The 25,378-nt window shown below is 33.9% G+C and overlaps 1 protein-coding gene across 1 annotated transcript in view; it reads right to left on the reverse strand.

Annotated features, from left to right (window-relative positions):
• PIK3C2G (phosphatidylinositol-4-phosphate 3-kinase catalytic subunit type 2 gamma) overlaps positions 1–25,378 on the reverse strand; it is a gene marked incomplete at its 3' end in the record, with an annotated part of 314,051 nt that overhangs the window by 35,296 nt on the left and 253,377 nt on the right. Inside the window, 2 exon segments of the mRNA XM_008072653.1 lie at positions 8,680–8,789; positions 15,464–15,620. Coding sequence (XP_008070844.1) covers positions 8,680–8,789; positions 15,464–15,620 — 267 coding nt within the window.

Here is a 25,378-nt window from a genome sequence, read left to right on the forward strand (position 1 = left end):
CTGGTTAGTTTCTTTAGAGTCTCAAGGAAATAGTTCTCAAAAGACTTTATTTGTGAGGAATTTGCATAAGAATGTTTTATATTTTACCACTACTACTGTGATTTTTATTATAAATCAGTAGAAGAAGAGTTGCAAGTGACTTACTCCCCATTAAGAAAGTTCTTCATTTAATTGCAGTGATTTTAGCATGTTCAATAAACATATTATTTCTGAGTGTCCAGTTTTTTTAGTACCTCTTAGACATTCAGGGGAAAAATGAATTAATGCAATTTTGTGACAATTAATTTTGTTCCATGAAGAAAAATAATAATTCAGTTTTGATTTTTTAATCTCTGAAATATATGACAAGAGCATTCTCATACTTAATCTTATAAAGTATGCTATTAGATAATTCCTACTTTGCTATAAATTTATATTGCACCAATAACTATTCAAACACATAATTTTTTGAGTAAAAAAAATCCACTGCAAAATAAGTTCAATGAATAATCTTTGCAGATACATTCTGGGTGCACAATTAAAAAAATTCCTTTCTATGCACTTTTATTTTTTAAAAATTCAAAATTGCAGAAATAAAAAAAGAGCATGTGATAATTCTGTTCGCACATGTATGTAATATGTCTGTACAGTGTGCAACCCCAAACTTAAAACATTATGTTTTAATCCTCTAAATAAAATTAGATACTAAAAAAAGATGTCATGTTAATCCTGTGACTTTTGATGCCATGGTATCCTAACTTGAGAAACATGGCTATAAGCATGTAAATATTTTTCTTATGATGGCCATTCACATGCAGGATTTTTCCCCCATATGATTTGACATAGTTGTGATGGGAAGTGCACATGTTATAAGCTGGACTTGCTAAGTCTGCCCACTAGTGTCAATAAATTCATTGTTGAATGGCTTCAGGAGACTCATTGTTGCATCTATAAAACATAGCTGATTACTAAACCATGCTATTTCCCAGGGTTATTGATAGGATCAAATGAGATAACATAAGAACAATTTTTGGAAATAGAATTTTCTTATGCAAATATTACCTCAGAAACCATATTACCAAATAAGTAAATATTTAAATGAATATGAGTTTAAAAGGTAGCAAGACATAAGAAAGACATAAGAAGAAACAAATATACAGATCTGTGGTTCAGCAGAAACTGACTTGTGGTACTCTTGAACTCCTATAAGATAGATATTAGATAAGGATTAGAAAAAGAGGCAACTTTAGAGTTTAATTTTTCTCTTTCTCCCCTTCCCCTTTTTTCCTGCTTTACTGTTTAGATATTGGCTTAAAAATTTTAACAAACGTAAAGGTCTTTACTGTTTCCAAGTTGAGATTTCAAGTCTTCAGAATTCATGCTACAAAGTCAGCGAGTCTTCTGTAAATGTCATCACAGGCACCTAACTGCATACAAACAAGAATTTCAGGCTCCGTGGCCTTGGCTACTGATAGGTCATTCTTGTATTTTTTCATGGAGGCACCTTTAACACTGGCCAAAGCAGAGCAAAAGGAATAAAGGAACCAAGAAAGAGTTGATGGACTAGACTTACTACCTAGAAAGTGATATACTAGTGAAATGATATTCCAGGTTTCCATCCTCACTCCCAAAGCCAATTTATTTTATTGAAGATATTAAAATGAAGTCACATGCAAAGCAAGACAATAAATCTTACCATGCAACATTATAGAAAAAGTAATAGTGATACATGGTTCTGTAATTAAGGTTATACACATCTTTAAATATGAAAGAATATATTTTAAAATAGTAATCTATTTTGAGCTAATTGCTTATTAAATCACTAGAATATAACATCTGTATACAATGCATAGGGTGTCCCCCCCTATAATTTGGCAGAGTCGTGTCATGGGATGAGCACATATTACAATCTGAATTTACAAGTCTACCCATTAATCTCAAGAAAATCACCAGAGAGGACTACCCGATACACAGAGCTGTCGAGCAGACAACAGTTGTTGGGAAACAGTGCCATCTGAACTATTCATCCTTTTTAACTAATGCTTTTTGGTACTCTTGATGGGTACATTAAACTTTTTAGATGCTTTTAGCCTTTAGACTGGTAGTCTCCTGAAGAGTTTAAAATACCTTTTTTTCAAAGTTTAATAGCTAAGATGTATCCTGATGATATTTAGGCAAATGAGGCAAATTCTCAGTTTAATTTAAATAGTTCAAAAACAGAATTTCTTCTGTTGCAGACATTTACAGTAACAAAGCTATTAAACATCGTAATGAGTGTGACTGGGCCATGCAACTTAGGAAGTGCAGATATTATGAAAATTATTATATCTGTAGGTAAAAAAAGTAGTTTATACAATTAATTTAGTTCAGATTTGTTACTATAATTAAATTGAAAAATAATGGGAGATTTTCACAATGAGAAGAGAAATGCCATTTGTTTAAATTCGTATTCCTTTTTAAAATCTGCTTTCTTAATTGGAAAGTTGTACTTCTTCATGACTGTTCTTTTGTCTTGGATTTATGTCCCCTACTCCTCCGTACCCTTGGGAGTGTTTATTTTTGTAGGTATCAATAGCTAAGCTAACATTGACACTTATATGTGGAATTACAACAATCCAATCTGCAAAGTAGTAAAAAAAAATCAAAATAAAAAAATATTTAGTGATAACAAAACCCTGGAGATTTGCATCTCTGTCAATGTTCTAATTCTCAAGTTTGAAGAGAATTCAGATATGAAATTGTTGAACTAGATTTCGAGAAATAAATGAGAACACAGAATTTCTGTTATTTATGTCTGCAAACCCTCGGTGGCTCAGGGTCTCCAGCTCCTATGACTATGATGTGGAGTCCAGGTACACTCTCTAGATGACATTAACATTATTTGTGGACAGTTATTGTGTCTGTTCTGCACAATGACCACTTCTAAGACTGTTCTCGTTTAAGTTTAAAGTTTAGAGAAAAAGTTCTAGGCTGTTTTTTTCTGATGGGGTGGCCCATGATGTGGCAGACAGCAAAATTCATGGTGACATTGCATGAAGGACCCTGACCAATAAGAACAAAGGCAACTAATTAAGTCAATTAGAGTGCCTTTCTCTGGAATTTATGCTAAGAATACTGGCCAATGGACCAAGGGGCAGAAAGTATGATAGGCAGAAAGTATGATAGGCAGAGATAAACAAAATTGAAGGTCTGTGTTTCCATTAGAAATTACCAGTTCTTATTGGTTTCTGGGATGTTCGGTTACAGTTTGAATTCATGTATATACTTTATTATAAGGATATCAGATAGAATCTCTGGCTCTTGTCACCAAAATACCTTACTAATGCATACTATTTGTTTTGAAGTTTGAGGTTTGATTTTACTTAAAGCTGGCTGTAGTTTTAGCTGAAGAGTAGGGAATCTTATACTTGCTAAACTAAAGAATCTACATAACTGGCCAAATGGAATATTTGAGAATACATGCAAAACTTCCTTTCATTCCCTTGGAGGAAGAAATGGGATGATATGAAAATCACTGACTGAATGTGGGAGGGGAAGTAGTCAGAAAAGTTTATGCTTAATGATCCCAGTCTCGTCTGTGAAATAGGTTATCTGTTTCTAAGGACAGCTAACCTGAAGTTTGAGAATGATTGAAATTTCTGAAATAACCCATTTGGACAGCATTTTAATGGATGGTTGCCTTTGTTGCCTAGCAGTGGGTTCTGCAGAGAGATTGCATGAGAGTACCAATTTGCAGGGGACTGAGTCATAATACTTTCTTTGATTCTATTCAACAGCACTTTGCTACCAGGGGAGTAGAAATGCGTAAGGGAAAGAGAGAACAATTGATGATGATGTGAAAAATTTTTGTGGCCAGCAAACCAATTTTATTTTCATTTCTCTTCTAAATATCATTCATTGTAATAAAACTGTATGTAGGTAATATCCTTTGAAATTGTTATCAGCTCTTGACCCAGAATGTGCATATATATGTCCAGAAGCAGGGTCGAAACCTGTGTTGTTCATAAGTAGAGTATACCTTCTAAGAAGCAGGAAAAGTCATTTCTTTCTTTCAAGTCTCAAACAGGGTCAAGAGGGACAGCCTCTTAACTCTAATACTGTAATTAGGATGAGGGCACTTGAGGTAGCCACACATATTATGTCTCAGATGGCTTAGTCCTTACTCATGACCTCAATCTGTGGACCTGGGGTTGGGGCAGGAGGGATTTTCTTGTTTTATTTTTATCTGTTACTTAGTAGTTATATCAGAATAAATATTAGTGGCACAAAACATTTTTCGACTATCAGAACAAAGAAAGAAAATGAAGAGTTTAAATATATAAAGGCTTATATTATATATATTACATATTAGTATTAATGACACTCATTGAAGTATCAAGATCAACAATGGATGCATCGCCGAGCTTTTTTGGGTGAATTATGTGTGATAAGGTTTGCACTTCAAGTGTCTTCTTAAGTGTTGAAATCCACATGGTATCAGAGAACACAGCTCAAATTAGCGATATTATCTACACAGAAATGTAAACAAGTTCGCATAATTAACATTTATTTGAATCATGAGTATTGTGTCATTTAAACTTGCATTAAAGCTGTTTTTAATTATCCCAGCCTTTCGTAAACTCACTCTATTCATTGTTCAGGGATTTACAAAATAAACAGCATATAATTTGTGTTAGAAATTTATAATATACAAGCAATAGATCTCAGTAAATGTTTTTGAATGGTAAAGAATCACAGTCACCATCTATAGAGGTGTCTTGCTGTCCTATAATAGGCTTTTCATAGTGCTAGATGAGATGTGTGACAGGAAAGATCCTCAACGTTTGATGTATATTTGTTGACCAAGAAACTTAGAGAGGAGTTGAACAGACAAGTTATTTGTGCATTAAATTGTATCTAAAGATAAAGCTATATAATTGAGACTTTAAGATAAAATATATTGCTGAGACAGACCCTTGGAAGTTAAATGAGAATGAGTCTCATGGGATATTTCTCTGAGAAAGGAAAAAAAAGTGGAGAGAGGCTCAAAGCATCTGGGAATGGGCCAAAATTGAACAAGGAAGGAAGGTGACTGCCAGAGACAACAGCCAAATTACCCCTGAAGGCTCTCTCAATGCAGCAATTATAGCAGCTCCTGAAACCAAATACCCAGGAGACTTCTAGTGGTGGCACAAAGATAATAATTCTGGGAAGGGACTTCTGTCCTCTGCTGAGGCTTGAGGTAAGCAGGATAGAATTAGTGAGAGAAAGGGTGAAGAAAATATCTTGGTCAAACAGCAGTCAACACAGGTCCTAAGGAACTTGAGAAAACTATGGTCAAAATTATGAAGCAGCACATTTCTGAAAGCCTGCATATGGAAAAGGTGATTTTGAGCATACAAGATGTTCTTTGGCAAACTGTTTAACTTCTTTGGGGTCTCAATTCACTAATCTAAAAAATGATTCAAATATTATTATCTCATAGGATTATGATGATTAAGTATGTTACTGTATGCAAAGCATTTAGAACAGGGCCTGATTAAAAAACACTATATTGAATGTTGGTTTTTATTATTTCCTTTTATATACTTAAATTTGATGCTTAAATTGTTATTTTCTGTTAAATAGGGCTTGTTTCACATTTGGATAGTCTTAGAAGAGGGGAAGTGGGAATATGTTCCCTTCTTTACTTAGAAGAAATTGATAAAGCTGATTAATATATTAGTTAAGGTAATATACAAGACTAATAAATTAAGTATAGTGCAAAAGATGACATGTTCTGTAGAAAGATAGAAGAAAAGAAGATCAGTGAGTAATGAAATAAACAGAGAAGTTTTCATGGACTAGGTACTAGTTGTCCAGAGTATCAAAATGAATGAAATTGAAAGTTAGATAAAACTCCTCCAGAAATTTTATGATTCCATGGAGGCATTTTTAGTGAGGCTAGATATGTGAGTTAAACAGGCAAAGCAGGAATGAATGTCCATGAGAAAATGATCTTCTCAGAAAAGGATTCATTTGGAATAATGAAGGTGGGTGGATAAACCTTGACGAACAATCAGATTTAAGGTCCTAGGCAGTAAGAGGTAGAAGTTGGCACACCAAAGAAAATAGTTAAACAGAGAAATCATGTGCCTTAGTTTACATAACTTGATGCCTTTTAGTTCTTCAACGGAGAACAAGTTCTTTATCACACGGTCGTAGATAGAAGTTTACCTAACAGAACATACCACATAATATCTGCAAGTGGGAAATTTAGCCTGGCAGAGGTATGCAGACATAATAATGAGGTCTAGCTTACTGCCATGAGGTTCTGGCTTCAGAGCTACTTTGCACATGAGTTCATGTCCTCTTGAATAGGAAGGGGAGATGAGTTACCCTAGGCAAGCTCATCCGTATCCAAGATTATGCTCTTTACAGATCTGGGGGTGTCATATGAAGCAGAGGGATGGGAAGGGATGGGACTCAGGCAGACAAGTGAAACTATTTACATTCTTTCCTTTGGTCAGGGCCTGAAAGAACTTTTAACATCCAAATCAATATAGGGCATTTTCTTCTTCATTTTTTCCCCCATGGAGGAGGAGTGGGTGGGTAAATGTTTGGAGGTACCGTCAGTAAGCTGCAACACTATAACTGATCTGCCCAAACAGGCCCTACAACCCAATTTCGGACTCCCTTCCTCTACGTTTCTAGTCCCTTCCATGATCCTTCTCTGCCTCCCCACACAGCTCCACCAACATGTCAAACGTTGTGCCGCCATACTGCAGCCTATTTCAAAGAAAGGCGTTTTACATCCTCTCTGGAAGGGATAATCTGAAAGAACTCTTTTTGGTACCATGTGAACCCATCCACACTGGATAAAATTAACTGAACCATGGACAAACAGCTAGCGTGAAAGGAATAAGTTCTTGCTGATGAGGTATCGGGAGTTGCCTTGAATTCTGCAGGACACTTCTAGGCTCTGTGACAGATGTTTTTCTGCTTTTCCTGAGGCTAGGTTGTTAGTCTTTCTTTGGGTTTTCTTATACAAGACACTCATCTCCATTAGTTCATATAACTTGAGAGCTCATGATCCTTGAAACAAAGGTTCTAAAACACCTACCCAAGATTTCAAGCAGGTGTCTTTGGCCATAGTCAATTGTCAGCTAATATTTGTGATTTTATTAATAGATATGAAAATATGCCTCTTTCAGAGGTAACTGTACTAAGGGCATTTAAATTTTTTTTTTCTATTGTGATTTGGGGGGTACATGCCCAGGTTCATTACATAGGAATATTGTGTGATGGTGAGACTTGGGCTTCTATTGAGCCCGTCAACCAGGTGATGGACATGATACCCAGGAAGTTGGTTTTAGCTCTAAAGGTCATTTTTTAAAAAACTAAAATAACTTGTCAGACTCTCCTAATAAACTAACTGTAGAATTTCAAACACTAACTGGGTAGCAGGAAGGTTTTTTGTTTGTTTGTGTTTGTTTTAAACAAGGACTCAGCCTGGTCCTTTGTAATTATATTATACAATGTTTAATATTGAGTAATGAAAAAAACCAAGGACCAAAGGGATCAAAAGACCTAAGTTTTAGTCCTCCCTCTGTTTTGTTTTTTTTGTTTTTTTTTTCTGTTTCTCATAATTGTGGGCATGACCCTTTATTCTCTGGATCCCAGTCTTATTTGAATATTTGTTGTCAAGATAAACTATAGGAGTTTGTTCATTTCTGATATTATGTGATTCTGTCACATTGCTTCTATTCTACCAAAGGACAGCTTGTCTATTAAAGTTCATGAAACAGAGATCTCTAAGACAAGTGAGATTCTTCAAGTGTACAGAACATCCCCATGAAGCTTCACTGCACCCTTGGAATAGGAAATGATTCCTTACTGTGTATTCTGGAAGGAGAAGAGAAAAAGTAAAACTTGGGAAAGGTGAATTATTATCTTTTCAAAAGCATACATTATACTAAAAAAGAATAAAATCTATGTTTATACATTTCCAGTTGTAAACATTAGAACAATTAAAAATTATACTCAAATAACATTCACTATTAAGAAGCTAAAGGAAAAAAAGAAAAACTAAAATTGTTTACCAGGATAATAATTACATCTAACATTTATTGAACATCTAAAATATGCCAGGAATTATGCTATCCATTCAAAAAGGAAAATTCACAAAGATCTTATAAAATGCACTGCCCTTTTGATAATGATTTAGGGTCTAATTGATATTCACCAGACTCTGTTCAGTTCTTACCTTGATATACACAAGCGTTTTCCTAGACTTGCTTAATAAAAAATAGATTAAAAGTAGAAGACAGTCACAGGCCTTTGACCAAATATTCCAATATTTGTATTGTCTTATAGATAAAAGTAGTGAGTACATATCTCATCGTAAATCACTTTTCCAAATTGTTTTTCTGGACATAGTTCAAGTAGAACAACCAATTTATTTATGTCAGCTCTCGCTCTTTTCAGTGACCTCTTATTGAGCAATCTGTTAGATGAAGAGGCTGGTTAGCAAACAATAACAAGCTACAGAAACACTGACTAAGACCTTCTGCTAAACATTCACATTGCTCTCTCTCTGTCCTTTGAAAAAAGGAATATGAGCTGATTCTAGAAACAACAGCTTCATACCAATGACTAGTCAACCTGAAATCCTCTCAAATACAGAACATATGTCAGTACATGTGCATGTATGCATGCTCACACATTCACAGTTTATCTTACTTGGTAAAATGACTCGTGGCTTCCAGGTTCGTGTCTTGTGGACGAAGATTATTATATACGTATTTTAGGTCTTGGATTCCACTTAGCTCAGGCAATCCTGCATGTAGCATCTTAACAGCAGCAACAAAAATAAAACAGAATAAGTGCAGATAAAATCAAGCTTACTTTTTTAATTCTGAGACATCGACAGAGAGACCTGTTTGCACAACAATGCCTTTCAGTTTGAATACATGAATACATGAATTCATGCTTTCTAACCTCACCTGCTTAGTAGTAGAAGCAACAACAACAGTAAAAAGAACCATTATAACTGGCAAAGTGGTTGTAGATTAATAATTTAATTTTATTTTCATCATAAATCAGTGAAATAAGCATTATATTATTATCCCCATGTCAGAATTTATAGACCCACCATTTAAAATCTGAGTGATCTGGAGAAAGTCTCTTTAACCTCTTTGAGCCTTCGTTTTTTCATTTCTAAGATGGGTATAAAAATATACTTAGCATATTCTGGAAGAATTGAATGGCTAATGAATAAGAAAGAGCTGTATGCATTACAAAATATTACAAAAAACATATACTAATATCCGTATTAAAGAAGAAAATGTTAATCTCCAAAAAACTGTAAATGATGCGTCCAGGCCCAATGGTGTATAAACACAGAATATAAAACTTACCCCTCTACTTCTTAATCCTTCGTTCTTTCATCATTCCATGACTCACATAATAAGAACACAATTCTTTCTAGTTAAGTGGTGACTGTGTTTACTAAAGATTATTAAAGCAATGAAATAATTAAGAATAAAATTGTAGAGGTATTTTTTCTGTCAATCTTCAGGAAGATATGTTGTTTATATTCAGTACAGACTGAAAGAATTATATTTCTTTAGTTACAGAGTTTTTGAGAAAATAATAGATTTTTCTAAAACAAATGTGAATTTTGCAAGGAAAAGAAGAAGGTTATCAGTATGTCTGTGGTTAAAATGATAATTCATTTCCTGTTTTTTAAAAAGGCATCTTACAATGAGAAGTTAAGAACAATACTGTTAATCCTAAAAACAAAAGATAAAGTGAGAATATGGTTCTGAGGGATGGGTGAAGTTGTGATTAACTTAATGAAGTTCAAATTTTAAAAAAAGGTTTAAAAATTATTCTTATTTCCTATTGTCTCCACCCAGGCTGAGGAAGCATCCCATCTAGATGTACAGAGAACAGGAAGATGTCTTCCATGTGTGCACACAAAGAAATCCAGGATAGCTTTCTGGAAAACAGCAATATGTGCCCAAGCAACAAGCTATAGGGATGAAAAGGCAAGTAGGGTAAGACATCTTGGCAATATTATAGAATTTGTACTTTATCCTAAATGCAAGAAAAAACTTTCTTTAGTGTTTAAACATGGGAATGAGATAATTTAATTGTGTTTTAGAAAGATCATCATTGTTATGTATGGAAAATGGATTAAAGTGGGGTCAAATAAGAGTCTAGACTAGGGGAATGGTTAGGAATGAAGATAAGTTATTGGATTTTAAATATGTGTAGGAAATAGAATTGAGAAAACTGAGTGATTGATTGGGTATATTGAGAGGTCTGAGAAGGGTCCAAAGCACACAGCTGTTAATATAGATTTACATTTACATTAGCATATAAATGATAATTGAAACCAAGGAGATGAATCAGGAAGTCCTGGAGAGTTGTCATCTGTCTTTCCTCATGAATGATCTATTAGCATCTTAAATTCATGACGTCTATATTGAGCAAATTCTCTTCTACAAATTTTCCTGTTTTATGTCTTCATTTACACTGTTACAATTGCCCAACTAACCAGAAATTCATAGCTTCTTTGATTCCCTCTTTTCTGATTCCCAACGTTAATCACTTAATCCTGTTAAAAAAAAAAACACCTCAACAGTCTCTTTTATTTATTGTCTTAGTTCCGCTTCTCATCATTATTTGCCTAGATTTCTTGAATAACTTTATTCTTGTTCTTATGTCTCTCTCTTTTTATTCACATAACCCCTAACTTATCTGCCTAAAATCCAAGCTAGATGCTGGTACTCCCTTCATTATAAACATACAAACATCTAGTTTCACAAGTGTCTTGTACTAAAGTCTAAAATCCACATTGTGATCAGATTTGCCTTTCATAGCCTAACTGTGACCTATTACTTCAACCTTATCTTTTTATAAAACTTTCCATCTGTATCATAGACTGGGTTTACTTGGTTACCTTCATTTCCAACACATTATGACCATGCTTATTAAACTCTACACATATATTGTTTCCTCAACCAGAAATGCATTTTTTCTCCCACTTTATCTACTGAAATTTTATTTGAGATTCAGCTTAAATACTTTCTCCTTGAAGCATCGCTGATCCTCTTGATGAGATTTAATGACCGCTTTCTTTGTACAATCATATCTTGGTTCTACTTCTCTTACAGTACTTATTGCTTCCTACTTTTTACTAGGTTTTGTTAATGGGTATGTTTGTCAGGTTAGATTTTAAGTTTTTTGAGAACAGAAGCTGGGTTTTTATTCAATGTTTGAATTGCCTATATTGCCTAACATAGTGCTTTGTAAATAGTTGACTAGTAATAATCATCTGTGCAATAATGAATGCATGTGTGAATGAATGAAAAAATACCTTACGCTATTAGGCACTAAAAACTGACAACTAGAAAATTCAATACTGATTACTAAACTGAGCAAAATCAACCATATGAAGATGCAGTTCCAACAGCAACTAGAATCCATATTAGGTTTCATTTTACTAGTACTGTCCTTAAAGTTCTGGAGGCATCTATGTGCTTCTGGAGGCAGAGTTCTTTATCACATTACGATCAACCATTTTCTAAGAACAGGTTTCTTCCCTAGGGTCTGAATAGCATTCTGGTTTCTCTGGCTACCCCGAATTCACAACTGCTTGGTTAGGACTTTGTCAAACTTTTTTGGTGAACTAACTGTACTTACTTCTTCACACACACACACACACACACACACATACACACACACACACACACACACACACACGCACACTTTACACACCAGCTACCAAATGGAACCTACTTCAGACCAGATGAATCTAGCTTTCTCTCCATCACATGGCTGACTAAAGATAACAAGTGCTAAGTTCGCCCTTATTAATGTGTTTCATTCCTTGGAGAGGAGGCTTTGGGTGTTATGACTACACATCACAGAGTAAGACCGGTCTCATAAGCTGGTTCACTTAGCCATCATGTCTGTGCTCTGACCCACAGCCACATGGTTGAAATGCCTCCTAGCCTAAACTAAATAAGTAATAACCTTAACTGGGACAACAGGGAAGGGAAAGAGCGACTAGTATAAACAATAAACAGATGTAGGTAATGAATAGATATGCCTCTTTTTAAAGGATAGAAACATTTTTGAAGTTTCTACTTCTGTTCTCCTCCTACTAATTCCAAATCTATTTTGATAGTTATGCTCTAAAAAGCAGACACTTTTCCCAACCACATAGAGAGGTTAGAAAGATTTCAGCTGGGAAATATCTGATACAATAATGGGTGTGATAAACATTTTAAACTGGGTGAATGGTCTCTGTGTTCTTTGGGAACCTTCCATAACAGCTGATATTGATTTTTTAATGAGAGAAAAGCTGATGAAATACAGGCTTTTATTTTAGTGAATTCAGTCAGCAATACTCTTAGGTCTCCTACAGATGTTGCTTTTAAGCAAGATGGGAATTTCATGGATTCTTTTACCCCTGCTTTTCCCAGGAGTAAATAAAAAAACAATGTGGATATATGGAAACATGCTGTTCTCTACCAAGGAGCAGCCATTAACTCCATAGTTAATCCACAGACCCATCAAACTTTTGTGGCTCATAATCCTGGGGACTGACCATTCATGGAAGATAGAATTTATGATCCACAGCAAATATTTCTCAAGTGATAACCGGGTTATAGCAAGTAGATTGAAATTATTTTTAAAGAATGTAACACAGAATTGAGGAATAGATCACATACATAAGAAGAAAAGAGTCTTTTATAAATGTAACCTTGGTTTTTATTTTTTAAGAAGCTATACCAGAAAAAGCGTGGTCCTGAAACCACTACTAAATGAATGCTTTCATTATCTACAGAATCCCATAAGATATACACTGGAGAAGAGAACTGAGAGGTAAATGTCTAGAAACTGAGGTAATAATGCACTGCTATTTTACATGTATTTTTTCATTAGTTTAATTGGTTCACATTACTTCTTAACTCTATTTCAGTTTCCATGATAGTCTAAATCAAAGAGAATACGCTTACTCTGAATTAGTTTCTTCCACTGCCAAATTTTCTTTCTTAGCCCAAAAGTTAAGAATTGACTAATTAGAACATAGGGAGATTTTTGAATATACCATCCAAAGTTTCAACAGCTGATCTACGAGAAATTATTTCAATACTTGTGATTAAAATGCCATGTATCTACTTCAACATGAAACAACATTACATAAACTCTTTACTTTAGCGAGTGTTTGCTATATTATGACTGAATTTTTTAAAAAGTACGTCGAAAAGTTTATGAAATAAGATAAAAAGTCCATGAATATCTTTCTGAATCTAATTTTTCTAAAAGTTGTCCTTTCACATTATTTTAACATGTTCAATTTTCATTAAGCATAATTTTACTGCCATCTGAGACAGCATAAATCATATTTATGTTTTTCTGCTTTGGGCTAATTTTTGAAATATCCATGGCTGGTTCAAGCAGTTGTTAGAATTTGGTAGGACTCATATGCAGTTATTTATAGCATTATAGATACTTAGAAATGCTGGGCACCCCTGTTACTTGTGTAACTGAATTTTATTTTCCACAGTAAATTGAAAATTTTAAGACTCTGACTGGATCTCATTTGTTAATGCATCCTCTGCAGTTTTTGGCCTATGGGAAGCACTCAAAAGTTAATGGATTCATGAGCTAGAGCCTGCTGGAGTTCAAAGAACCATTAGAGTTGATACTGCCTGGATAATTATTATATAAATAGGGTCAAGGTCACAGACTTAGTACTTTTCTTTTGTGGTATGAACACAGATTATAGACTATAAGTCATTTCATTTTTGCAATATGACCTAATACAATTGGGAGAAAGAATGCAGATCTACCAACTCAATCCACTGACAATTACTGGAAAGTGAACTTGATTCTGGAAATGGGCAGAAATTTATGTAACTGCTTTATATAAGAGGAAACTGCAGTGTCCTTGTTTATAAAGAAAATGTTTATTATTCGTATTACCTATTTTTTAAGGCAGAGTGGAAAGAAGTAAGTTAGATATGTTGTTTGAAAGTTAAAACAAGGATCTAAATCAAATCTTCATTGCAACAATGTCAACAGAGTCCCATATGATATTCACTTGAGGAGAGAACTGAGAGGTAAATGACTAGAAACTGAGGTAATGTACTCTTATTTTACACGTACAGCACTACTCAATAGAACTTTTCTGCAATGATGAAAATTTCATATCTTCATTGTCCAATATGATGTTTCTAGCCACACATGGCTACTGAGCACTTGAAATGTGACTAGTAAGACTAAGGAATGGAATTTTAAATTTTATTCAATTCTAATAAATTTGAATCTAAATAGCCACATGTGACTGGAAGCCATTATATTAAACAGTGATCTTATAAATTAATAAGGACCTAGTCTAATAACATAAGTTAATTAAACCCTACTAAGGTACTATGCCAAATGCTTTATATTAATGATCTACTAAGGTTGCTATGAAATTTAAATTAGTTAATACACATGAATTGTTCTTTACAGGGCCTGACCCATGCAAATAATTTACTATTGGGTTATTGATTTATCAACTCTACAAGGTAGAGGCTATTACCCTCATTTAATAAGTAAGGAAACACTCTTTTGGGGTTCAGTAACATACCCTGAGGAAAGTAGCTAATAAAATGTCAAACTGGATTCAAACCCAGAAAGACTGACCACAAAGTGTGTGCCCTTAGCAATATCTAGTAGAATGATTATCTGAAAGCTCTAAATCAGTTATTTTTTGACTGACTTCAAAGATGTATTTCCCTCTGTTTGCTGCAATTGCTACTGTATATGTATATGCCCAAAGGAATTACCATATACTTCTCTCAGATATTTCTATCAGATTTATCTTTCCTCATCCTGCATGTCTGATCTCCATCTCTTTGGACTGGACAGTAAAATGACACATTTAATTTTTCTGTGTTGGTCAACAGAGAGTGTATAGGACCATGACCAAGTAGAAAGAACATATGCCTCTAAATGTACTTCTCTCCAATTGAATTGTTAGCAAGTTGCTTTACATTTTTGACCCTCAGTTTCTTAATCTGGAAAATAGACAAGTGATCAAAGTTAGAGATTGGGACAGGAAGCCAAGAAAAATCCTTGCCTTGTCTACATCATTAAATTGTCATGATATGTAAATGAGACAGTGTTTTAAGGTATTTTTGGAAAAAATTATAATGCCCAATACAACTTAAGGTATTATTTTTTAAATTACTGTCCTTGAACCATAGTGAGAATATACTGAGATAACTCCTAAAAGCATCAGCATTGTTGTGAATAGGAATGTTTGAGACACTAACTGTGGACTAACATATTAAATTATGAGAAATATGTTTATAAGCTGTACAGCAGTACTCCTAGTTTGTTCATTTCTTTCTCTTTTGAATAGCTCTTCGGGGAACTCCAAGCCATTAGCAAAAATAGACTACTGAAACAAAGACATAAATGAAGCTTATTATTTTTGTTATTTTCCCAAGGGACTTACCATTTCTAGCAGGTTCAAGAGCAGCCGGCTGTGCTTTCTGACAATATTATAAGCTCGACAGCAGAGCTCCACAAAGTCTTGGAAATGCTGTGGGTTTTTCCCACCCTCTGTAATAAAGTACTCCATTTCTGAAGTAAAAATAAAAGGGGCTCGGTCCCTGTAAACCAAAAACAACAGCAATAATAAGCAGGAGTACAAATGGTTTATCAGACTATATTGGGAAGTTATAGCAACTTATTTCCATTTGAACTTTCTTGTTATTTTCTCTCTAATAGATGAACCAACTTCACTGTGGGACAACTGAAGAAACTTATTAATTGTAGGCTTAGAATAACTAGACTTCAATGAAAGGAAAGGATAAGATATTTTACAATGTCAACCTATATTGTCTCAAATGCGTAATTCCAAGTTATATTTGGTTGGAAATATCATCCGCTAAAAATAATATAAGGGTTAATTGATAATGAAGGTGATATTTGTGAAATGTCTTTACACAAGTATATTTACTGCTAAATTTTAAAATGACAGAGCAAATTAAGTGTTTGACCTTACAGTATGGCAAATCTTTTTTTTTTTTCTTATAAGATATGCTGACCCTTTAGGAAAAAAAAGTTTCTGGCAAAAGCTGAGATATTGTAATGGCAAGTTCTTTCAGAAGGTTATTTATGAAAAAAGCAGATGTTACCAATTCACTGTCATATGCTTAGTGAAGGGGAAAACAGTAGGTATATGTCATTTCACACTAGACTCAGGAAAAATACTGGTGAGAAAGGAGAAATATGAGTAGACCATGTTATCATATGAGTAATACTGCCCACTTTGGTCACAAGAATGGAAAAACAAGAAAACAAAGGACCAAGCAGAAGACAGTACCATTTTCCCCACCTTTGTCAGTTTCTTCTCACATTATTTGAGACAAGGACAGGCCTGAGATGAAGTGATTAGCACTTCTATCAGAGATTAGAAGAAAGAGGATTGGAAACACCCATAAGGTCTCACTCTCTGAATATAAACAATGATGAAACAGTGTTTTAAAACTAATTTGGCACAAGGTCTTCCAATTTGAATTTGGAATACAGCTTGGGATAAAAAAGTTATTTAACAAATTAAGATATTTTAATATGTTGAAATAATACTTTAAATTGAAAAAGTCATGGATTATTGAGGGAGCCTCTTAGTTATCTTTTAAAATAATAAAGAATAATTGTAGCTGTGCTGAACTATTTTAATAAAAATACAAGAAAGTGGGAAACCTCATTAATCTGATTTAATTATCCAGATCTTCTAGAAGCATGGATATTCAAATCAGCAGAAAGACAGCTTAGGCATCTTGTGGCAGATCTGGGAGCAGTGGACTCTACTTACAGACAGGATATTTTAAAGAAAATAAATAAACTAACTTTCTTTGGTTGCAATTATTTTACTTTCTTTTATTTTGTAATCTCTGCTACCATTAACTGTCTAGAGAAGAGACTGGAATATCAGTACCTTCACTCAGCTTTATATTCATTCGTTCGTTCAGTCATTTACTCATTTATTCAACAGAATTTGTTCAACATGTACACTGAAGAATGTGTCACAAGTGTTGAGTTCAGATTTTTAAATCTTTAAAATTCTTTTATATTTGGTTTTCATTTACTTAGCCAACCTATATTCTACGAATTTGCTTTAGAAGTTCTTTACTTTAGCCAAACCTGGGGAAGAAATGTTGAAAATATGAGATATAGCCTAGGTTTTAATCCTGGACCTGCTGTGTCCCAATTTTCTCATCTCTAAAATGAGCATATAATACTTAGCTCTTAGACTTGTTGTGAGGATTAACTGAGAAAAATCTATATAAATGACTGACACACAGGGAGGGTAGTACATTTGTTAATTGATAATTAGAGAGAGGCTCTATGCAGGGGGTACAGACTATGGGCCATGTTGACCAGGTTTCAAATCATCATTCTACACTTACTACAGTAGTTGTGTGACCATGGACAAATGACTATCCTCTTTGTAGCTCTATAAAATGGAGTTTAGAACAGCTGATTCCTGGGATTGCTGAGAGGATCAAATGGGTCAAAGCATGTAAAAGTACAAAGAATACAGCCTAACAGTAAGCACTCACCAAATGTTAAATAGTATTGTCCCAAATACCAAAAGTGTTCTCAGAGCAGACACTTTTCATAGCTAAAACTCCTTCTCTCTTCAAAAATCCATCAGTAAAATTTCATCCCTACTTCAAGGTTTAATTTACTCCCAGTTTATCCACGTAACCTCTTTGGCTGTGTAAGTCCTTTGAACCTTTGAATTTGGTAGCATTTTAAAATATATCACTCTTCCCTGTAATTATCACTACGGCAAACATTTTAGTGGCATTTTAGCAATATTTGAGACTTTCATAATCAGAAAAAAAATCTAAATTTTATATATAATAGTTTTCTACTCTTTATGCTATGCTTACGATGTTGAGTGAAACTTTGAAAACAATTTAGAAGAGTCTTAGTTTTTATAACTTCTAGAAATTTTTTCTTCTATTATAGATATGCTTTTCTTTCATCTGTAGGTAAAATTTTGATGCAACAAATTGATTTCTCTTGGAAAGTCTCTGCAGTTATGCTCAAGTTCATGAGATAACACATTTCCTTCCTCCATGGCAACCACTATTATAAATCAGATGCAGAAACACCATAAGAGAAAGTCAAATACACACCAAAAATACAAATTAGAGATAATATAAATAATAATATTAAAGAAACAAATTTTAGTTGTGTTTAAACATTCTCATAGTCTAACTTTTAGTGGATACAACAAAATAAAATGTTGCATCTTTTCATATGATTTTCGTGACTCACTTCTGAGCAATTAAAAACAAAAAATCCTCCAAATTACAGTGAATTTTTTCTATAAATATAAAGTAGCCTCATATGTGAAACAAAATTCCATCCATTCTTATAAGCTGTAGAAGTTTTAGCTGTGATGTGGTATATCAGTTTAGAGAAATGCAAACTTGACTTTAGGTTGTAGAATTAATGATTTAGAGTCTATCTCTCAAGTCTAAGTGTTTCCTATTAATCTGAAATGTAAATTAGTTGTGGCAAGAGGAAACACAGGAGACTATTTGATCTCTTGGTGTCTACATTATTATTATATTCTGACATATATTGAAAATCACTCATTCATAGCTAAACAAAGTATAGAAATGTCTTATTGTGACCACCTTAGTTTTTTTTTAACTAGATAAGTGATTTATAATTTTACCATTGTTTGCCTAAGTCCTACCTGTTCTTGCTTCTGTATTTTTGACCTGTATTGTTTAGCACTTTAGACATGTTTCGGTCTCTTTCTCTGTCTCTCCACTCCTGCCCCTGCCTCCCATCTCCATCACCTGATGCTCTAAGACTGGCTTGAAGATCAGGATCAAAAATCTTTCTTATAAGAAGTTATAAGGAGTCTTCTCTAATTAACCGATCCCTTGCTGGAAGTCTTTTTAAAATTTTTTTTTAACCCAAATAACCATCATATAGTTTTAATGTCTGAAACAATATTTTTATAGGTATTCTGTTAAATGCAATAAATGCAAAAATAGGTAAACATAGTGCACATAGTAAATTCTCTCACTTTTGAGAATTTTAACATTTGTGTGAAAAGGCCATATAAACAAACCTATTTCTGATTGTCATTTTCTTGTAAATGTTAATATTTTTATTAATTTCTGACCAGTTTTTTCCCTGAAGATATAATTCTTTAAAAATGCAGAAAGTGAATATTTTATAGATTTCCAATAGGAGTGAGAAGTGAACTGGTAGTTGAAAAATGTATAGATACTTGGAAATTGAAGGATATTTATATTAAAAACGGACAATAATTATTAAGAGACAAATTCACTTGATATAAAAATGGCAGAGCAATTAACAATTTGCAATTTGTCATTACGTTTGCACGTTTCCTTTTTAGCCATACTGTAGATATAATCTCCTCATATAGTCATTAGAATACCCAGATCATCATCATTAAACATTTACAGATCACCATTGAACTGATACTACATAGAGTTTTAGGATATATCACTGCCCATTAGGTGATTTGACTCAAGTTAAGGATGTATATATCTCCGATGCTAGAGCATAATAGTTTTTTTTAATCAACAAATATTTATTGAGAGACTATAATTTGTACAAGGCTTGTGGGTGTGGTTAAATATTTAAAAAAATCAATTTCCTAAAATCAGTATCAACTTATTAAATAATAACAATAGTGTTTTGAAAAGATTAGTCTAGCGACCAGACTCAGTGACCTAGCCTGTAATCCTGCACTTTGGGAGGCTGAGGTGAGTGGATTGCCTGAGCCCATGGGTTCGAGATCCACCCGGGCAATTTGGCAAGACCTCGGCTCTACAATAAATCAAAAATTAGCCGGATGTGTTAGCGCGCGCCTGTAGTTCCCGCTATTTGGAAGGCTGAGGCAGAAGGATCACCAGAGTCCAGTAGGTCGAGGCTGCGGTGGCCGGGAGCATGCCAGCGTGCCACTGCACTCCAGTCTGGGCGACAGAGTAAGACTCCAACTCCAACTCCCCCCCCAAAAAAAAGGAAAGGAAAAGAAAAGAAAAGATTACTCTAGCTATAATACAGAAAGTGTTTGGAACAGGACGGGTATATTTGAATAGATCAGACGAGACTTTTTATAGAGTATTTTGATTAGATATGATAGTAGCTTAGACTAGGATTGTAACATGTAGATACAGAGAAGTGGAAAGACTTCAAAAATACTTCAAACAAAAATAATCAACAGGATGGTTGGAATGGATGGGAGAAAAAGTGCCAAGAAGAGCTTGAACTTATTTTTCTTGGTGTAGCTGAAGTCTACAGTGTAACATTCACAGTGAGATGTGCTTTGAACTTAAGTTACATTTGAGGTGACTTTGAGGCATACAAAAGTAGATGACAATGAGGATACTTGTTTTCAGACCACAGAGAAAAGATTTAGGTTGGAGATAAAATTTTGTGAGTCAAATTTCTGTTTCTGGGAAGATGAAGTAGGCATATTTTTTCTTGTTTCTCCCACTGAGTATACTAAGAACTCTAGAAATTATATATAAAACAAACATAAGATGACTCTGAAAGACATAAAGAAGAATAAAGACTACCTAGGGATGTCACAACTCAAGAAATAACATGGAGATGAGTTACTTGGGTTTTCTTTTTGCCTCATATATTCCAAACATGAAGCTGAAGAAACAGGCTATTCCAAAATACTAATAGCTACAAACAAAAAATCTCAAGAAAAAGCATGTTTTTTTTTTAGCCAAAAGACCAAAAGGGACAGGTCAAAAAGACAGCAAACTTTTAGACAATAAACACATCTGCCAAATATCTCAGAAGAAACCGTGACCCCACTCTTTCCTTATATCAGCAAAGGGCAAGGTGGGTAGCCAAGACTTCCAGTCCTACTGCGTTGTACTGAGGCAACTCAATCTTCCAAAGAATGCTATCATAGACAACTGAGTAAGGAATTGGGTCTTGGTAGAAAGATAGCTACGTGGATAAATGGGACACAATAAATGACACAGAAATAAACCCGCATAAGTGTATGTCAACTGATTTTCCCACAAAGATGCAAAAGCAATTCGGTGGCAAAAAAGTAGCCTTTTAAACTGATGATAATGGAGCAATTAGACATCCATAGGTAAAAATGCCAACCCTGATGTAAATTTCATACCTAATCCAAAAATTAACTTAAAATGGATCACAGGCTTCAATATAAAGTATGAAAGTATAAAAATTTTAGAGAAAAAAGTAGGATGCTAGGGCTATACAAATAAAATTTAAACTTCAAACTTTTGCTTTATGAAAAGCAATGATAAGCAATGTTAAGTGAATGAAAGACAGACTACAGACTGGAAGATAATATTTGCAAACTTCACAGCCAACAAAGTACTAGTATCTGGATCTCTCTCTCTCTCAAAATCTAGTAATAAAAAATTTCAAATAATATAATCAGAAAAGGGGCAAAAGACATGCAGAGACTTTTCATTGAAGAGGATATGTGGATAGTAAATAAGCTCATGAAAAAATGTTCAATATCATTTGCCATTAGTAAAAGTGCAAATGAAACCTACCATGAGATACCACTACACACCTACAAAAATGGCTAAAATTAAAAAAAAAAATCACCACATCAAATGCTGTCAAGGGTATAAAAAACTGGATTACTCAAAGGTTGCTGGTGGAAGTGTAAAAGCCACTTGGCAGTTTCTTAAAAACCACAACATGCACCTACCATACATCCTAGCAATTATACTTCAGGAATTTATCTCAGAAAAACGAAAATGTTCACAGGAACTTATACATGAATTGTTCATAGTAGCTTTCTTCATAATAGCCAAAATTGGAAACAACTAGATGCTCTTCAATGGGTGAATGGTTAAACAAACTGTAAAATATATCATGGAATGCTATTTTTCAATAAAAGAATGTAACTGAAAACACAACAACTTGGATGTATTCCAGAGAATTATTATGTATAAAAAGACCAATCTGTAAACTTTACATATTGTATGATTTTATTTATATAACACTCTTGAAGTGACAAAATTATAAAAACGGAGAACAGATTAGTGGTTGCCAGGGGATAAGGATGGAGCTGGGCAGAGGGTGAGAGGGAAATGGGTGTGGCTACAAAAGGCAGTATGAAAGATCTTGGTGGTGAGGAGACTCTTCTAAATCTTGATTGTGTCAATGTCAATATTCTGGTTGTGATAATTGTACTATAATTCCATAAGATGTTACCACCGGGGAAATTGGTAGTTTATGAGATTTCTTTGAATTATTTTTTACAAGTGCATGTGAATCTACAATTATCTTAAAATAAAAGGTAAGATTAAAATTTTGTGGGTCATTTGGATATAAATAATTGACAGAAACCTTGGGAAAAGATGATACCAGTTTGGTGGAAACTGTAGTATGAGAAGAAAAGAGAACTAAGATGAATCTTCTTGAGGAATCTAACTTTTGATGGATTGGTTAAAAAAAAAAATCGTCCTGAGAAGAGGAGAAAAACTAGAAGTTTATGCTCCATTTTAGAAGGCAAGTGAGGAGGGTATTTTGAAAAAGGAACACTTGAAATATTCAGAAAAATTAATAAAATGAGAAATGAATACTGTTAGATTTAGCACTATGAATATTATTGTTGAATTTACCAAATAATAAAGAATAAAGTCAGATTGAGTGGATGTGGATAGAATGAAAGGTAAGAAGTGGAGGTCGAGTTTATAGACAACTCGTTCAGGAAGTTTGTGGTGGTGAGCAAAATTCCATGCAGACTGGGGGTTATGAGGCAAGATTATTTAAACCTTAGAGAGACATGCTTATTTAAAAAAATATTGAGAGGGAAATGGTAAATATGCAAGAAAAATAAATTATTGATATTATAGTGCTCATCAGAAGGTGGTATGGAAACGTTTCAAAACAGAGATGAAGGAGTTGACTTTAGAAAGGAAAAACGGATCTTCTATTGCAACAGGAAGGAATAAGTTTAGGTGCAGTTGTAGGCAAGACATGCTGAATAGAAAAGCAGTCTCTGTTCTGATGGGGCTTATTTTCTCAATAATATAGGAGGTATGGTCATTTGTTTAAAGTAGGAAGTGATCTGAGGTTTATCTTTAAGATAACATACAAATTGCAGTGGAGAGTGAAATACTGAGATGGCCATAAAAATATAGTGCCATTGTTGGGCCATAAGAATGTTTCATTTGAAGCTGGTAACACATGTTTTCTCTGTAGTGTGATGCTTTCTTGGAGTGCTTCACTGTTGTGGTGTAGCACAGAGGAAATAGAAGAGTGGTTTATGGCACATTGTTATTTTCTGCCTCTACACTTTTATTCATAATACTCTTACTGTAGGATGTTTTTTCTCTCTTTTCCACAGATTTAAGTTCAATCCTTTCTTTAAAATTCTGTTCATATTACACTTCCTTTTGAAATTGTTCTAATATTACTAGCTTTTACAGTGGAAATGGCCCTATTCTAGAATACATTATTAAGGGAATGGACAGAGCATGCTAATTATAACGAACTCTAAAACAGCTGAGGTGCTATATCACTAAAATGAATAGTCTTTCATTTGTTGAAGTGCACCTTAAACAAATGCATATATATTCAAAAAAATAAATGTTCAATTTTAAGTATTGCACACATAAGTTATTTAAAAACACAGTATTTCTCAGAAGCAATTTCCTCAAGTGTGAATTAGACAATCTAGATAATACTACTTGACTTCAAGCTGAGTTGTGGCCAAACCAAGTTCAATGCGATAGACTTTGAAATTAGTCACATAACTATTTAACTTATAATAACTTAACTCTACCTATTAGATATTTTTCAAAAATATGTAAGAAAAACATTACAAAAAGTAAGCAATTCTGCCTGACATTTCAGTCAAGAGAATGCCCATGAATGGGAAAGTGATCTTGTTACTTTCATACTTGGACTTAGTTTCTGCATGCCTCTCACAGTGTAATCATCTTGCAAGAGATATGATTGTAGTTTATAAAGACATGAATTTGACATACATCGGGGCCACACATGCAAGATAACTATGTCATCTGGCACTCACTAAAAAAAAAAAAAGCCATCTGTCCCAATGCTGGAGAGAAAAGAGGCTGTGTTGGGCTTATTGAGAAATAGGAATATCATATATCTTCCAACAGTTCTACCATCTATTACCTATAACTTTGGATATCTTGTAACAACTAAGACTTCACTCTTAGTTCTTCAACTGTTAAACAGAGAAAATCATCTGGGATCTCTTCTTAACTCTGAAGCTGAGCAAGGTCATTAAAAACAGTACTTACCTCAAAGAGTTTCTGTAAGAATTCATGAAGTACCAAATATTTATGATTATTAAAGAATTTTTTAATTATTCCATTAGAATCTGATCCCATACATTTGATGATATGGCACCCCACTCCAGAGCACTTGTTTTATGTAATACCTATGATAAGCCGCATCAAATTCACAGCAACTTGTAAAGAATGACGTTTCAATATTATGATGGAGAGAGGGGATATGGAGAGACAGAGAATGGAATGGTAAAACAGAACTCTATCAATAATTCATGATAATAGAATCTGCCTTCTGGACTCAATAAACATAGATATTTCTTTCTTTCATCATATAGCTCACTCAATATTTCACTTGAGCAACTGATAGTAAATGTAAGTATGCAAACTTTAATCCCAGGTTTGAAAGACTTGAGTGTTTGAATAATGTATTTGTATTCTAAACTGAAATGTGGGATTTTAATGAGGCACATTTTGTTTTTATTATTGAAATTTTTAAAATTTCAAATGTTTTTATTCCTAGGAAATATCATGATAACATTAAGATCTATTGTTTTAAAGACTTTTGAAAGTTGCAGACTCCCATAATAGTGACTGGTGATATTAACATAGAAATAAGTGACTACAGAGCACACTGGAGACTGTTTAAGCTTACAACTTTTTTGATATCACAAATGACCTACATTTCAGAGAGAACATTTTGCTGTCCAACAGAAAGAACACAAGTCTCTTGTCTAATATTCATGAGTTAATTGAGAAGGCAAATTTGGAATCTCCACTGGATAAGATAGAACCTTGGATAATTAAGCAGTACAGAAAACCTCATGTGTACAATATAATGAGAACATAAGGGTGCACGTGCTATTATAGAAAGAACATTGAACACCCCGTGAGATCTCCAAGCTCTTGGCAATTATTAACTAAGGAGAGCTCACCGATCATCTCTTAGGAGTAAAACATTTTTTTTCCTGGTTCAGACTATTTTGCATATGTACTATGTGTCCTAAGTTAGATACCTGGAAGTCTCTGGTTGTTAAGAGCTTAGTAACCTTAGATACTAACTCTGAAGTTCTTATCAGGCTCAAATATAT

The sequence above is a fragment of the Carlito syrichta genome, unplaced genomic scaffold (genome assembly GCF_000164805.1).
Source record: "Carlito syrichta isolate Samal-C Ts95f unplaced genomic scaffold, Tarsius_syrichta-2.0.1 Scaffold315374, whole genome shotgun sequence".
In the NCBI taxonomy this organism is placed as follows: domain Eukaryota; kingdom Metazoa; phylum Chordata; class Mammalia; order Primates; family Tarsiidae; genus Carlito; species Carlito syrichta.